Source organism: Wyeomyia smithii, chromosome 2 (assembly GCF_029784165.1).
Source record: "Wyeomyia smithii strain HCP4-BCI-WySm-NY-G18 chromosome 2, ASM2978416v1, whole genome shotgun sequence".
NCBI classification, from domain to species: Eukaryota; Metazoa; Arthropoda; class Insecta; order Diptera; family Culicidae; genus Wyeomyia; species Wyeomyia smithii.
The window spans coordinates 116,557,442-116,575,174 of record NC_073695.1 but is presented as its reverse complement, the minus strand read 5'-3'; the positions used below and the strand labels follow the sequence as shown (position 1 = coordinate 116,575,174).

The 17,733-nt window shown below is 37.6% G+C and overlaps 1 protein-coding gene across 3 annotated transcripts; it reads right to left on the bottom strand.

Moving 5' to 3' along the window:
• Nucleotides 1-302: 302 nt before the first annotated feature.
• On the bottom strand, nt 303-16,248 carry LOC129726082 (cyclin-T2). Of its 3 annotated transcripts, XM_055682692.1 has the most exons (10): nt 15,680-16,248; nt 14,705-15,068; nt 8,146-8,263; nt 7,869-8,079; nt 7,756-7,801; nt 7,465-7,555; nt 7,175-7,339; nt 6,947-7,103; nt 4,008-6,691; nt 303-1,459 (listed from the first exon to the last, which is right to left on the bottom strand). In XM_055682692.1, exons 2-10 carry the CDS (start codon nt 14,878-14,880, stop codon nt 1,160-1,162), a joined length of 3,948 nt encoding a protein of 1,315 aa, XP_055538667.1. In that variant the 5' UTR covers nt 14,881-15,068; nt 15,680-16,248; the 3' UTR covers nt 303-1,159. The 3 variants fall into 3 exon arrangements, with proteins under 3 accessions (XP_055538667.1, XP_055538666.1, XP_055538668.1); XM_055682691.1 differs by having other exon boundaries at nt 14,705-16,248; XM_055682693.1 differs by lacking the exon at nt 14,705-15,068.
• Nucleotides 16,249-17,733: the final 1,485 nt, after the last annotated feature.

The window sequence follows — 17,733 nt, the reverse complement described above, 5'->3', positions numbered from 1 at the left end:
TTACCGTTATTTGAAGGTAACAACATGCATGTTTACTGATACGATTAGCGTGGATGGTGTCGTTTATTACTTTACGATCGCTAGTAACAGTATGTAAGCAGCCCTCTCAGCTTCTGAATCAGATGTTATAGACCTTCATGTCGTGGTTGTCTCTAGATTTGAGTGGTTGTTTTATTCGAGTGATGCGACATGATAACCATAGAGTGAAAAAGACAAGAACTGTTTGCATCAGATTCAACCAAATGCATGATTCGGATCATTGATGTCAGTTGGAATTTCGGATTGAGTGAATCATTGCGAAGTGACAGTATTCTGCTTCATACGAGCCTTTAATGGTTCCACGTGCTATGTCCGTTGCCCGCATTGATTCGCTGCTTCTAGTGATAGCGTATAGTTAACGGGAATACAACGTAATATTTTCTAACTACATCTCTGCTTCAGTTTTCAACCAGCACAATATCATAGTTCCACGAATTTTGAGATACATGGTTAGTGTTAGTGGTTGCTTTTCGTTTTGTTTTTAAAGTTATCGCTTCTCAGAATCAGACTTTTCTTTGCTTTCTAGATGTTTTTGTTTGTTTGAAAGTTTCTAATAGGATAGTTAGTTTCGAATGTTATATTCAACTGTCATATGATTTATATTATTACTTATACATAATATTAAACTTTTTTCTTCCGAGATACATGTGGGTGTGTTTAACGGGAAAGTCCAATCAAAGTGGGCAGATCAGGCCGCTGTATGAGAATTGGTAATATTTTACTAAACGGTTGTGTTGGTATCAAAGCACTAACTCTCAATTCGCATTGATTCTGGCGCTTATTTTATATACATTTTCAAGATTCCTAATTTCATCAATGACGTATCCTTTTTCGACCAAGTATTATAAACCGAATGTTAAATATTGCTTTAGAGGCATATCATATCATTTCAGCACTTGAATTTTTATTTGCTCAGCATAATATATTCAGTATAATTAAGAACAGTACATAAATAAGGATCCTCCGGATTAACGTTCTTCAGGAAAACAGTGGAGAAAAGATGTTCATAGTAAAATGAGAAAAGGAAAACTTAACAAGAAGTGAACATAGTAATTCGATAAACTAATTGTATTCACATTTTTACATTTGCCGATTGGCCAATGGAGTCCGCGTTCAAAAACTACTTTTTGTTGGGATTGCTACCGTTGTTCTGATTACTAGAGTTATAGTAATAGGGTGGTAGCACGGTGCCAATATTGCTACCGGAAGTCTTCATAGCGCTACTATTAATCATTGTTTGCTGTTGCTGTTGAACATTGAATGTACCGAATTGGCTGAAGTACTGCTGCTGCTGTTGAAGCGTTGGTGCTTGTGCATGTTGCATGTAGTCGAAACTAGCTGGATGGTGGGGTAATGACGCCTGGGATGCATTTGACTGACTGTTAACGTTGTAACCGGAATATTGCTGCTGTTGAGTGATCTGTTGAAAATGAGAACGTGTTAATACACTTATGCCACTAGTCATTTGCTTCAACTAAATTTTATAATAAACGTCATTTGATTGGGTGGAATTTTATTGTAATAAAACTCGGGAAGTTTAGAATTACGGGCCGGGGGTTCTGCGGCTGATCTAAGGGCGCCGCGAAGCGCTTGGTGAATTGGACAGGTAATTCAAATTTCTTCTCTGATACCTTTGGAACAGCGGATTTTCAAATCTTCTACGTATTAGGGGGCCGCGGAGCTTTTTGTCTTTAGCAAAACGTTGTTTGGCTGTCCTAATTGCTTTTAAAAGGTGTCTTTATTTGCTAGGACCCAGTATACATGTAGCACATCTAAAACGGATAGATGTGCTCTGTAACTTTTGTCAGTTCCAGCACATCAACGCATGGCTTTAGATATTATACAACCATGTATAAGAAGAACACTTCGAGCGGCCTGCTATTAGCTCGAATTCACGAATCTCGCTTAGTATACAAAAAATTTAAGTTTGAACTCGTGATTTTTAACAAGAATGGAATTTGAAAACCATCTTATTTTTTTATCTACGGTATTAAGGTTAGGATCAAATGCGATTTCGTCGAGTATTCCGGCCATTGAATTTGGTTGACGTATTCAAGAATACACCTCGCTAGTCGATCGAAAAATCGGTACATTTCAGATAAATTCTCCGGGCTAGCTTTATAAAAGAATCGAACGTACAATCGAATACGAATACATCTTAAAAAGATTTTGGACTATTTGGATTGTTTGAATATATTACTAAAACAGCATTCATAAGATTCGTCAGGAAGCATATCTAAGTCATAAATTTTTCAATAAAGGGTGGTGAAAAACTTTAAAAATTTTATTTCTTGATTCCCTGAAATATAGAATCCTGATACTTCTAGCATCATTTCGGAGAAAATGTTTGTTTTCATCTCCTCCGTCAACCATATCACACGTAGTATTACAACTAACAACGCTGATTAGATTACTTGAGTAACTCTTATTTATAATAAAGTTAAAAGAAAAGATGTTCATTTTTAGCACTAATAAGCCATTAAATAACGCAAAAAAACTGTTACTATTTTTCATACATCTTGATATCAAACGCGATTGTGACCGAATTCCGCATGCAGACAAAAAACGTTTCGAATGATTTGAAAAAAATATATTTCCAATCTCGATTGATCCAAATACAGGGTCTTTCGCAAAATTCGAATTACTTAGAATAAACAGGTTATTGAACAAATGTATTTGAAGACCTTTGGTTAGGTATCTTAAAAAAAGAGATATTGAATATTGTTCATCAAGCAGAAAAGCGCAAAATGAGCAGAATCTGATTAAAAGCCTTATCATCAGAAGTGGTGGAATTCATTATGGAATTCAGATTTTGAAAAAGGATTTGTTTTGTTCTCGGTACCATAAGCAATATATTTTTATATTTTATTATTTATACAATGTACTAATTTGGTGTACTGTCTTCTAGAAAATTATTGGCTTGGTAACACCCTAAGCTGTACAGGCGCATTCTAATAATAAAATGGAAAACTAAATGGCAAAGTTACGGCAGAGTGAGAAACACACGCATTTGTATATTATATTACTTCCAAAAATATTTCACAGAAATATTATTTTATTATGTATTCTGATACTTTTCCATATATCTGTTGTATATCTTACCTCTTTTTTTGTACGGTATATGTTTGCTTCAGGTCAATCATTATCGCTTATGCTGTTTTAACAAAACTATGTCACGGTTGAGTTCAACAAGAGAAATTGACAAACATTGACAAAATTTTCATATAGAATGTTATACATACGAAACAGTAAACAACCGGAAATTTTCTTTCAGCAGAATATTTTTTGTGAAATGACGAAAAAAACATGACAAAATAAAGTTATTTTTAAAGAGTAATTTATTTACTACCATTCTCATATTTTTCCTCGGATCACGACTATTACGTTGGCTTTGAACAATAAATTTGAAACTTCTAATTTCCTACTATACCTAAGCCAACAGTGGGTTTGCTGTGCATCATGCTTGCTGGCAGTCAACATATTATCACATTAAATACAAGGCGCGCACCTCAACTATGCGTTCGTGGGAAAACAGCTTGTAAAAAGATTTTTTTTAAACATATTCTTGTTTAAACGTGAATTCATTTTAAATGAATTTCAACATCATTCCTGGATGCATTATTTGTCGTTGTTTGATTGTCTAAATTCGATTGATTCCTATTACTCAATTGTGACAAAAGAGCGAAATGTTATCACCCATCAACCCAAGTATCCTGAAACTAAGAATAGACGTAAATATGTACAAAGCGTTTTGTAGAAAACGAAATCTGTGATCCAACGCAACCCATCAATACACAAAAAAAATTGCGAGCAGGAACATGACATGAAATAACTACTAAATCATTCTGATTCGAAACGGAAAACATAGATATGTTGATGCTACTGTATGTAGCAAAAGTTTTGGAAATATGTTCACAGTTAAACGATTATTTCCGATATCAAAAAAACAACGACAAATCATCACTTACCTTATTCGAACCTGATTTGCTGGGAATGCTTCCGCCTGGCCCGCCGCTGCCACCTGAAGAGCCGCTATTGTTACCATTGTGTTTTGCGTAATCGACGGAAGATGTGACAATTGAAGATTTGCTAGATTTGACCTTATCACGATCACGGTCGCGATCTTTCTTTTTACCACTGTGACCGTGGTGAGGAGCGGTACCACTATTGCCGCTTAAGTGACCATGGCCAGAGCCATTATTATGGCTGTTGTCACCGCCAGTACTAATAATTTTGTCCTTTGAGATTTTCAATTTCAGAGGATTTGTTGCTGGAAGTGTTGGGTAATTGGAACCTACAGAAGAACTGCTTGCTCCCGTACCCGTTGCTGTCGACGCACCCAGTGACGATGAACCGGAAAGTCTGTCTTTTGGAATTTTAATTTTTAGTCCCGAATCAGATGTTGCTGGGATGCTGCCACCAGAAGCCGCAAACACAGAAGACCGACTTGCTGGTCCTTCAGGGCCATCAGAAAGTGAAGGAAGATTAATTTTGTCTTTAGGTAGTTTGATCTTAATCGGAGCTGTTACAGGTTCTTCATTTGCTATGTCGGATTTTTCGCGATCACGATGACGATCTTTGTCTTTTTTGTGTTTTTTACGCTCTTCCCGATCTTTGTCTTTAGATTTATCCTTCTCCTTATGCTTGTGTTTATCTTTTTTCTTCTTCTTTTCTGACTTAGAACGATGGTGTTCGTCGTCTTTGGAAGGCGGTATGAGTATATCGCCTGTGAGGGTTTGGATGTCGCTAGTGGCTGCTGCCGCGGAGACAGCAGATGAAGGAATTGCTAACCCAGCAGCCGGCACCGTTGATGTAGCTGAAGGTAGTGAATCAGGTTCGAAATGCATGCCACTGATTGTCGTCGAAGCATTTACGTCAATAGACATGGGCTCATTTTTAATCATTTCAGGTACTTTGAGCATTTGGTTTACAATAGAGGACGTACTCGTATTAGAAGTCGAAGATGCAATACTAGACGATGGCATCGACAATAGACATGATGACGCTCCTGTCATCGAACTAGAAGCTGTCATTGCAATAGATGCATTTGAAGCCATTGTAGAATTGCTACTGTTATTGGTAGTATTATTATTAGTGAGGGTTCCAAATTTACTCTCGCTACTACAAAGGCTTTCCTTCAGTAAACTACTAACCAGAGCTGGATTAGTCTCTATTCCGTTAACGGTGTTCGAGAAACTGCTCTTACTGCTTGTGCTGATTGGTTTAGAGTCACTCAACAAAGGCTGCGACAACAATGATCCCGGATCGTTAAACGAAAACAGTGAAAATCCATCGTCCTGTTTGTCAAAGGTGTTGGCTAAATCGAACGTGGATGCAAACAGTTGATCGGAGGGTGAGGGTACTTCCACTTTGCGTACTTTGGATTCCCGAAAATCAGTTCCGTCGTCGTGCCGAATTTGTTCACTATTAGGAAGTGCTCGTTTCGTTGGTACTTGACTTGTGTTATGAAGCTTATTGATACCAAGTAAATCTGCTGTATGAATTGTATTGCCTGTAAGTACATTATTCACAGGATGTGCTGATTCCATTGTTCGTTTTAAGCTTGACGAAGAGGTAGCTGTTTTTTTCTCTGCCGATTTTTGTTGTTGGTTACCACTGGAAGCCATCGTAGCATCAGAACGTCGTTCTTTCTTAGGGGTCTCAGAACGCTGCTTATGCTGTTGAGGCTGTTGATCCAAAAACGGTGGTAACGCAGGTTTCTTATCCCTACTGCTTGGACTTTCTTTAATATGTTTCACCAGTCCTGAAGGATGCGCTTGCGATCGAGCTTTTCCACCGCTGCCGCTAGTAGAGATCGTACTTGTCGCATTGGAACTATTATTATCTACCTGAGTGTCCTTCCAATCTGGACTGAAAATCGACGATGGTTTCGACTGTTTGGGAGGTGTACAAATTTGCATGGGATCAGCTAACCGATTACTGTCGTCAATAAGGCGAAAGGATGACTCTGCACCACTTGATGATTGTTGCACCTGGTTTTTGTATTGTTGCTGTTGTTGTTGTTGATTAGGGACGGAAATTGATTCACTTGAAGGCATATTATTTCTTCCACTCATTGATTGACTGTAGCTAGGAGGATGTGAACCATACGGAGCCTGAGGTTGTTTTATCATAGAGGAAGAAGAAGACATCCTTGATGTCACATCCGAATTGTTGTTGAAAAGTGACGCCGCCATGGAACTCTGAGATTTCATCGAACTTTTGCCTTCGACGTGCGACATCGACTGATTTTTCTGGTAACCATGTCGATCCATTTTGTTTTGAGTGTATGGGTTGATTGGAATCGATGATGAGGAACTTGCCACGTTGGACATCATACGATTTTTAGGATCCCGTGAACCTTCATGCATAGAACTCGTTCGCGCCGACGATGACGACGAAGATGACGACTGGGAAGGTATCCCCGATCGACTGCTACCGTGGTGTGACACCGGTTGCATTTTTCCAGCCACAGAACTAGACCCATAGTGACCACTATTGCCTGTGATCGATTGCTGTTGATTATGCTGTTGCTGTTGTTGTGATGACGACGAGGAAGGACGATCGCGGGATCGAGAACTACTTGAGGAAGATGCAGACAATTTAGCATTCGATGAAGCTGCCGATTGTGATGTTTTCAACAAAGGGTCGCCTGTTGGCAGGAGAAAGAAATTAGTTTTTTTTTTTCAAATAAAAACAACTGAAAAGGTTATATCATTATTTAAATTTGCAATCGATTTTAATGAACCATACAATAAAACCTCATGTCCGTAACTGTAAAACCCAAAGTTTTAAATTTATATTTTTTAAATGAACCAACTTTCGGTATTTACCAAGCATGTTGATTCTAAAAACTATGCAAATAACTCTACGACATATAAACGCAAAATAAAACAATCATTCTTACCACCAGTAGAGCTTTGCTTGGAGTGCGAATGTTGTGAATGCGATGATGACCGATGATGACTAGAGGACGACGAGCCAGCGTCGTCGATGCCTCGCAGAATAGACGAGGATCCTGGCATACCGGAGGAACTGCTGGCGCTTCTCCGGGTTGTATCGTCCTATGAGAACAAAGCAGAAAAATGCTAGCATAATACGATTCGCCAGTTGAGCGGAGTAGAGTATAACGCACCGATTGTGCTTGATCAGCACGTATTGATTTCATCTTACTCTTCAACCGCGTTGGACAACGATCAAAGATGTGAAGAAATTCGTCTGTCAGCTGTTTCAGGAGATCCAGCGTAACTGATTTGTCTACATAATGAAACCAATGACGGCCTTCGTTCGATTGGGGGATCTGAAGGGTGAAAAATACGTTAACAATAAACAAAACTCGAGACAGGCATAAGCCGATTTATTTCTTCAGTTGATTTAACTAAAAAGTCAAATATAAATGTAGATATTTATGTTTATGTTACAAACCTCCCATCGGGACCATTTACATGCCAAATGTATACAGAAACATGCCACCACAGTTGGTTTATATTGCAGACACATGGTCGTCAAGTGCAAACTGTAAAAAAAGATAATGCTGTTATTAGTTTGTCATAAAATATCAATCTATTTAACATTCAATATTCAGCTGCACTATTGCAAAATAAATTTCTGAGCATTACTTTGAATCGATTTGGCAAAATGGAAGCATAGTATCTTCACCATTTTGTTATCACTTCTAATGAAATTATAGATTATAGACGTTCATTGGTCCCTCACCTGTTAGATGCCATAAAGTACGATGTTTGAGCTAAGTCCTTGGAAGCTGTGTAATGCGAAATAAAAAACGATTAGTTCTAGTCTAATAAAAAGTATTGTTAATATTTATTTACCTTTAACCAAATGGCATGTTTTGACAACATGTGTATGTGGATGATCAATGGCAACGTCAAACCCGAGCGTTTGCAGTAAAACGTTTTCGTTGAAAACCAGGTCCTGCGCCTGTTCCGCGTAGCTCTCCTTTAACGGATCAGGAGCTTCTAGTCCCAAGCAGATATGCACCACTTTGATGATATGCTCGAGTTTCCGGGGTTGCTCCTCCACCTGATTTACGAAAATGCAATGTTACAGTAAAATACCATACCCGAGTTTTTGGCAAGATGAACTTACCTTAGCTGCTAGAAAAAGCGCAGCCGCTGCTATACTATTGCGATGAAAATGTGTGAAGGAATGGAATGCGTAGAATCGGTGCATGTACACAATTGCAGTATTTATACAAAGTTGTGATCTGTTTCCAAAATAAAGAACAATTGCGTGAAATAAAAAAAAAGTTATTAAACTGTAAGAAATCTGCACATAAAGGCCCCTTCCAAAAGAACACTGTAAATAGTTTTATGGATTGGTTCCCGTTCAAAATTAATTTCAATAAACTGACGAAAACCAGATTCGGCTAATGAAATGCTTCTATGTTTTTTATTGCCGAATCATTGTGAAAATCTTACTTTACTTATTGAATGCAAATCTTATAAGCAAACTCTTTATTCATATGGCCCAGTATCTCATCAGATTGTGTTGTAGTTACGATCGAATGTCATTCCAATCAATAACAACCTCATGCCAAATTCCGTATGTGTACAGTTAATCCTCTTTTATTACAAATCGTTATCGAGTATATTACATGCTTTTATTTATACTTAACCCTCTAGTGCCCAAATTAATTTTTAGACGGACTTCGGTAAAATCACTATGAATCTTTATAAACATTTTTTAAGCATTTATTGAAGCCTTTTAGGGGCTTGACTGAAGCCCGTCTAAAGGCGGCACTGGGAACTAGAGGGTTAAGGAGTATATACCTTTTTAGTTTTCAAAATAAAAAACGAAAAAGCTTTATTGCATTATTTTCAAGTAACACTTCTTGAGATTGCTGAACCATTGTAACTAACGTGGCTCTGAAAATTAGAGCAGTAGAGTCTATATGTCAGCGTGTAGAAGGAAGGGTCCTTGGTACTTGACCTTCTGTTTATTATACACAGCATTCGCGGCCAGTTGGGAAGTAAATGTAAAAGTATAAAAATCCGGCACATACCACGGTGACAAAGGAACCTTTTTTCGTTAGAGTTATTAGAGATAAAGAGATGATCTCGGTCAGGCAATAACGATCGTAACACTTCCTTCTTTCCTAACCGACCGTAAGAACGTAACCGGCGCTGTTATCGATCTATACAAAGCGGATGCTATTGAATCGTTATACATTAAAGATGGAAATTGATCCTAAATTAGCTGTCTTGCGGTGTTTACTCTCTGCAACTTTACTAGTTCAGATTTTTCACGAAATGTGCGGTCGTTCAAGCTCGAGCTTAATGAACAACAAAAATACAAGAAATACGGCCCTAATGGTAAGAAATGGTGACGCAGAACTCAATAATATAATCGGAGGCCTCCTAAGTTGTAACTAAAGAATTTGACAAACGCATTGTCATAGATTCGAATCTTGACAGAATCAGACCATTTCAGTGGTTTAAAATAGCAATATCGCGAACTTAATTCTGTAGTGTCTAAGTGCTTCACTTTAAAACTATAAGCAATTGCTTGTATTGAAATTGCTCACATTATGGTGTTACGGAACAACATCCATAGCCTACTATGGCAAAAATAAAATTTGTAACTTGTTTGTTTCTGCATGAAACTCAAAGTTGTAGATAATTCCATTACAAACAACTTTGCTAACAAAACTTTTTCTCTATGCATTGAAGATTTTGAAAAAACTTAACTTTCGTTTGACATTCCAGCTTCCTCCGCCCCCATTTTCCTCCAATTCGCAGTAGAAAATAGGGTAAATTATTGTTGGACTTGCTTATATCTTTTAAACCAAAAGGAATTTTAGCATAGAGCCTTCGTAAAATATTTAGAACATAATAAGGCCTAAAACTCTCTAGAACATTGTGTTTAGAAAAAAAAAAAACAAACAAACGAATTAGATGCAAAAAACTGAATCTACGGACATTGTCAAACGAAAGTTAAGTTTTTTCAAAATCTTCAATACATAGAGAAAAAGTTTTGTTAGCAAAGTTGTTTGAAATTATCTACAACTTTGCTGAAGACAACTTTGAGTTTCATGCAGAAACAAAAAAGTTACAAATTTTATTTTTGCCATAGTAGGCTATGGATGTTGTTGCATAACACCATAATGTGAGCAATATCGATACAAGCAATTGCTTCGAAGACACTACCCAAGTAACAAAAGTGGTTTTATCAAGGTTTTATAGCACTGTTTTGGCTGTATTAAGCACTATAAAACTTTGATAAAACCTGTATTGTTACTAGGGTATAGTCCTAAAGTGAAGCACTTAGACACTACAGAATTAAGTTCGCGACATTGCTTTTTTAAACCACTGTCGTGGTTCCAGTAACATATGCATGTTAGGCTCCCGAATGACATTCATTTACACTTTTCGATATTAGGTCTGTCGTAGTTGTAAAACGAGCACCAAGAACTTCTCCTAGTTCATCAAAAACAAAAATAATTCTATTTACTCGAAAGCCAATAGCTTGTAACTAATCTCAAAAGCCTCGATTTCCCATTGCTAAAATTATTTCTTTCTAGTTCCAGAGAAGAAAGATTTCTCATAATGTATCAAAAACAGAATTTATTCTATTTCCCCAAAAATCAACAAAGCTGCATTTTTCATAGCCACCAACAATTACATTGTCGAAATGAACAATGTGATATAATATTGACCCAATAAATACTTAGAGCTGATCTATAATATCGTTTTTAAGAAACACGTAAATTATACAAGAAACTGAACGTATTCCGTGCAGGTTTTGTGCAGCAAGCCGAATTGTGTCGGGATAACGATGGAAGAACCTTGACGGATGAACATGAGGTGATCGATAGGTTAAAGCAGCACTACAATGAACACCTCAATGGCACAGAGGTGGGGAACCAAGACGGCAAAAGGAAGGATTTCGTCAGAACAGCGGACGAGGGAGATATATCGACCCCCACGAAAAGTAAAGTAAATGATGGTATCAAGCAGCTCAAGAACAAATCAGCTGGAAAAACGGCATCGCAGCGGAGCTCATCTATCATTTTTCGCTAGCAATAAGGGTTGTGGAATGTTATCAAGCCGATTTTGTGGGCGATTGACAATTGACCAAATCTTCACGCTGCGGCAGATCCTCGAAAAGTGTCGCGAATATCAAGTCCCGACGCACTACCTACCTAAAAGATAATGCAGTGAAGATTTCGGGTGCTTTATCAAACCCACTTGAAACACGCAAGGGACTTTGATAAGGCGACGGATTTTCTGCCTGCTGCTCGACATTTCGCTTGAAGGAGTTATGACGCGTGCGGTCTTTAACATGCCGGGCACGATCTTCAAGAAAACCAGCCAGTTCATCTGCTTCGTTGATGACGTCGACCTTGTCGGAAGGACGTTTCAGGCGGTTGCTGAACACTACACCAAGCTGAAGCGTAATAACGTTGGATTGGAGGTGAATGCGTCGCAAACCAAGTATCTGCTAGCAGGAAGAACTGAGCGCGATAGGGCTACGCTAGGCAATAGCATAGCAATCGACGAAGGTGAGTTCAAGGTGGTGAACCTGGTGAAGGAATTTGTGGGGTCTACTACGAAAGGCTGAACCTCAAAAGGCCGAAGCAGCCTTTTGTTACTAACCCAATTTGTGTACCTCAGACAGTGTTGCAAAATTTCGAAACTGCAAAATGAAAAGGATACAACATCAATTTCATTCTCCCTTTTTTCAAACTGATATTGAGTTTCACCCGTGTCAAATATCAATGAAACTTATGTCTGTGAGATAAACCATATGGCTTAATTATAATATCGAAATTATTTGATCTGAGCCAATCCATTGCATGAAGTCGCTGAAGTAGTTAAGCATCTTCATCCTTAACCGCGCAAACATCGGTAAAGTAACACAGCGTGTGTGAAATCACAATAATGCTACCAGTCCGCATTATCACTATTAACTGATTGGAGCTGAAAGTAATTTTTATTTTCATCACGTTCGTGTTGAAATTGCCATTCGTAGTTTTCAGTTTCAACTGAGAATCCATCACTGGCAGTAAATATTCGCAACCCTGCCTCGAACCAATGGTAATATTAGACATTGGACTTCACATGACCTTGAGATCGAGTAAACTTCGCCTCCGTATCAAGTGCTCCATGTACAAGACGCTTGCAAGACCGGCAGTTCCCTACGGGCACAAAACAAGGAAAATGCTTAAGAGGACTCGTAAGTACTGGCCGTTTCCGAACGATGAGCGCTTAGGACCATCTTTATCGGAGTATGTGAGGCGAACAATGAACCTCAAGCTGACGCAATTCTACGACGAATCGAGTATCCAGAAATAGTAGCGTTTGATTGCTAATATGTATCTAAATTATAAATGCATGGAAGTTAAAAGATCAAACGAAACCAACAACATTTGCTCTTCCTTGTTGTTTTATAACTAAAAACTTAAAATCATCCCAATTCATCGTAAATTTTACAATATCGCTTTGTAGGCTACGTACTAACTAAAAACTACAAGTAAAGTCTAAGTGCTAAATTACGCGTTGGTAACTTGACCATGTCTTTATTTCCCAGAGACTTCGCAGAACTATTGCGGGGCTAGCGCTACACAATGCGATTCTACTGACACTGACAGTTTCGCCCGTGGCGGAATTTAATGTATGACTATTGTTCTACTACTTTCGTACGATTAAAATTACGGGAGGTACGGAAGGCTGCGTAGAGCCTTATCAACTAGAAATTTGCTCGAATTGTAAACAACCCGAAGTCTTGTATTATCTCCGTATCTCAGATAAAAAGTCAGGTGTGTTAGCTACACCATTTCCGGTTAACCTTTATCACGATTAATATAACGATTAATATAGATTCGTGGTAATGAGCTAATTTGGACATAAAAAACACCACTCAAAACTAGTTGGACCCTATTCGGAACTATATTTTGATTGAATAATCGCTACAAGCTAATAGATTGTCTTCAAGATAGATAACAAGAACGAGAGCTCGCGATTTATGAATCGCGTCCTTTGATGGTCCAAGAACAAGAATCGAACGAAAAATGTTGCGATGTGTTTTGAGATTAGTAGATTACATTCCGATGCAGAACCGACACAGATTTCGCAGTCAATTGCAAATGTACCAAGGATTTGCTGGTAGTGTCACAACTATAAAATATGCAATGACTAGTTTGCTAGAATCGATCACATTCATCAAATTGAGTTATAAGTAAGCGTCAGATACTGTTTTTAAAGATTACACTTCAATCTTGTACCTAATGAGAAATTCGGCTTTGGTGGCTGTATGAGAATGTTTTATCAGCAACTTCCGTGAAACCGCTATAAGAAAAGATCATATCAGAGAAATAAAAGGTTTTCAATCATCGTGCATTAATGTTCCGAAATACAATTTAAGCCTCGACATTTCAATGTTATCCTGGGTTCTTGTTTCAGCGACATTCAATGATTTCGTACTTTCAGGTTAAAGAGATCATTTGTCATTTTCTCAAACTCCAAAAATCCAATTCCAAAATCTCAATTTTTGCTCTAATGCATTGGTATACTGTTTCGAATAGCTTTTCTAGCAAATTCTAACTAGTTTTACATCCACATCCATTTCATTACTCATATCGTAGGGCAGTAAGCTCTAGGTTTAACAAGTTCGTTTTTCTATGGTAGTTTAGAATACTTGAAGTTATCAATAATATGGTATTCTTTTAGTAGAACAAAGTTGACTAAAATGAAATAAATAAGAGTTATAAATAAGTCTGAATCCTGCTTGGCCTATCCATCTACCATCTACCTTTATAATGGCATTAGGCAACAGTGTTCATAAAAGTTTATATTAACTCCGCATGTAAGATCATTCTGCATTATTTTCCCAAGTAAAATCACTAAATCCAAATCTAACGACTAAAATTGTTGAAAACTTTTACTGTTATATTTAATCATGTCAAGTATGAAAAAACAGTTGCAAACAACTTTTGGATTTGGATGTCGTTCAAAATTTTGTTTTTTGTTTATGACATGAGATACAGACTTAACATCATAGTGAATGGATCAAGGAAACATTCATGTATCTCCATTGAAAACTAGGTACACAAAATAATTCTTAAAATTTCTTTCAATAGCCGTAAAACAAATATACTAATATACGCAGGAACCTGTCGGGTTTTGTTTTATGCTGACAAATGAAAAAATTACCCATTCGCTTTAATGCTTGAAATAGGATCATCATAAATACACGCTAGTCACAACACAGATTACAGCTGGTTCAGCATTATGTTTGAAACGCGAGCAGAATTATTTTAAATGCATAATGCTGATAATATCATGCATGCTTGTTTTCTTTTCTTTTCAACAACTCGATTTTCAATAAAATCACAGACTCAACACAAACATTTATTCACCACATTAACTTTCATTTTTCTTTCTTTGCTGGATTACCTGCAGCAATAGGAGTGACAAATTAAATTGATTTTTTTTTCTCTATAAATTAGATTAAAAAAATTGTCACATCAAGCGAATCAAAAGTACATCGCAATTACAGCCATACTGTTGTGAAATAAGTTCTCAATCCTGTTCACCCATATTTCTGGTTGTTCCTTTACTACTATCGCAACATAGTAGTGTTCTCCTTCTGGCGACTTAATCGATTTTTAAGCTTAGTTCAAATAAGAATTAAAAAAAGGTCTTACACTTGCAGCCGCTGGCCCATATCCTGAATAAGATTGGCCGCTCGTTGTCTGTACATAAGCTCCTGATCTGCATCCATGCCGCACTTGCGGCTGGGCGAATTGGCCAGCTGCTCTGAGGTAAAGTACCACTTGGAGTCATCCTTCGCTAAACTGCCACTGGCGCTACTAGACGCCATCGATAGACCAGAACACTGCCAGCCGTTCGACGGCAGAAGAAATAGCCGTAACTAATTAGCAACGGAACAACCAAAGCACACAACACTCTTTCGGTGTAATAATTTAATTTTACTGTTGATTTGAGAACATTAGCTTTTCTGTTCTTAACAGCAAAAATGTCAGCTTTTCTTATAAACAAAACACCACACTGATCGGGTAGACAATATCAGGATAAAAAAAACTACGTGAATGACAATCTACCCTCGATCCTGCGACTGTAAAACCAACTATCACGTACACCAATGGCGTTTTCCGCTATCTTCTGGGTGGTATAGTAGGTAAATAGCGGTACACAACACATACACTCGACTACTCGGTACACTCACACACTGAATCAGCGTGCGCTAGCAAGTGGAAATTTTTCAATATGGCGAACACAGTGCAGTGATTTGTTATTACCCGTAGAGTTGCTGGGTGAACCCTCCGCACAGTTTATCGCCTTTTATTCAAATACATCGATTGTAAGTACTCCAAATTTGACCACAAATTGCTAGTTTAACAACTGGTTGATATAAATCAGCGAAAATCAAACGTTAGCAACTACTTGCAGTAGCTAAATTCTGAGCTGGAAAAAAATTTGCATCATCCATTCATAGAAGCCAGAAGCGGGCTGCAAAAAATGCCCGAGACGCCATTGTTTAACGCAGGGTTCAGTTGGTTGGCTGTTACGTGTGTGCTTTCCGCTGTAGCGAATCTCGATTTTCACCTCGTCTGTGAACCAAGCAAGCGTTGTGGGCTTTTTTCTTTTTTGACCCTTACGCGTGTGATTGATGGCCGTTAACTAACGGAAACGTTGGACTCCAATATACCCGAGAAGACGGAAATTATTCCAACGAGTGGTATGTGAGTTTTAAAGGAATATTCACGCGTAAAAAATGCACTTCACTGAGCAATGTTTCGCACTCCGTAATGGCCGACCTCACAACCAGAGATGCCAGATATTTTTGAAAAATGTCTGCAACTGCTCGAGAAACCGGAAAAATGTGCTCGAAATCTGAAAAAATCTACCCATGATCCAAAACAATTTCGCTCGCGCAGGCAAAAGTCTGTCAAAATCTGCACACATTTTAAGAATATCTGCGCAAATATAAGAAGACTCTGACAAAAATCTGCAGAAACCATGGAAAACTGCAAATCAATAAATATCTGCACACGGACTCCAAAAATCTGCGTTATGCAGACAAATCTGCACATTTGGTATCCCTGCTCACAACGACGATATTCAGCAGTTTGACATTTGCTTTGGCATACTGTCAGTTTCAGGGTTGTTTACATGTTAGTAATACCTGCAGCAAAATTTTAAAGGGATATTAGCATACAACGTTACTGAATGCAAATGAATAAATGCCTTTGTGCTTCTATACCTCGTTAGGCAGCACTCTATAGACCTTCCTATCTGCGCTAGTATTTGTGGTCGATTTCACTAATACAAGTTTAATTTTGGTTGCAAATAATCAACACGCTAGTAATAACAAAAACATTCCTCCTGCCCGAGCTTTTATTCAAGTTGTTAACCGATTTTTAGTTTTATTTCATCTGGTTTTCCACTAAAACAAAGTTTGTTAAAACAGGTAACACTAATGTACTAGGATTCATAAGTGCAATATTTTTCGAAATTGATTATCAGCTGATTTTTTGGTCGAAAACAAATCGATTTTATTAGGATACAGACTAGGCCTGTATTGGTGAGATCTGGCGTAGAAAGCTCTATAGACCTATTTACGTACGAATGTGTTGGTGCTACTCAGTGAGGAAAATATTTACAAATTGCTGTTATGTTTGCAATACTATGTTTTTAACAGCTCTACAAATAATTAGTTATACACTTATTAAAAGTTCTAACCTCGTTTATGAATAAATTTTTCATTCATGATCATAAATCGGAAGAAGCTGTTAAACACAACTTACCAAAAATGGTAAAAAGTGATAAAAAGTCGAAGCAACGGGATGCGATGATTTACAGTTTTGAAGAAACGAAAGCAACTCTACACGGGTTTACACGTTCACTAGTGTGCGTAGGTAAAAAGTTATTTATCTCTATATCATCACTAGAGATACTCAGAGAGAGAGAGAGATAAGCGATAAAAAAACCGCTGATTTTGCAACTACACGGAAAAATAAAAATACCCAAAAATGCGTATTTTTAACGCAAATCAGCCCTTCTGTGCGGGAAGGTTCTTCTAGGTTAAAGTGATTCACCGACTTGAGTACCTGACGGAAGTCATCATTTAGGTAAATTCGGATACCTTGAATCAAATATCAATATCAAATCAAACCGTTCTCTTGATTTTTGCTCGAATTTCCTTCTCTACCTACTAAACCCCTTGGAGAACTAGACTTTCTCTCACACAGAGTGAGTAATTATCCACATGAAAACATTCAGGTTTACGTAAATTTACGTTGTTTTTACGTGTTCACTTGGTAATATTTTCTTTGTGTGTAGGTTTCACATATCAGAAGTGCCAGATCTCTTCTCAAAGCGCAATGTTGACTAACTTTTTTATTCGACTCGTATAACTGATGGTGACGGTGGAAGTCCTGGGGAATAATAAAGTGCATCACAAAAACCGTGAAGGTGTTAAGTTTTATGTTTATGTTTAATTTTATATACTTTCATCATTATTTTGTAGACCATACAAAAAGTTTGTGAATCACCAGTTAAAATAACTATGATGAAGCAACTTTGGAGCATTCTCAATTCATCGTTGAGGAATAGAACATGAAAAACGTGTAAAAATAAATATATTCTTTATTAAACCTTATTGCAATACCTCTCAATGTGTCATCTTTCTTGTTCGTTTTGCTCGGATATT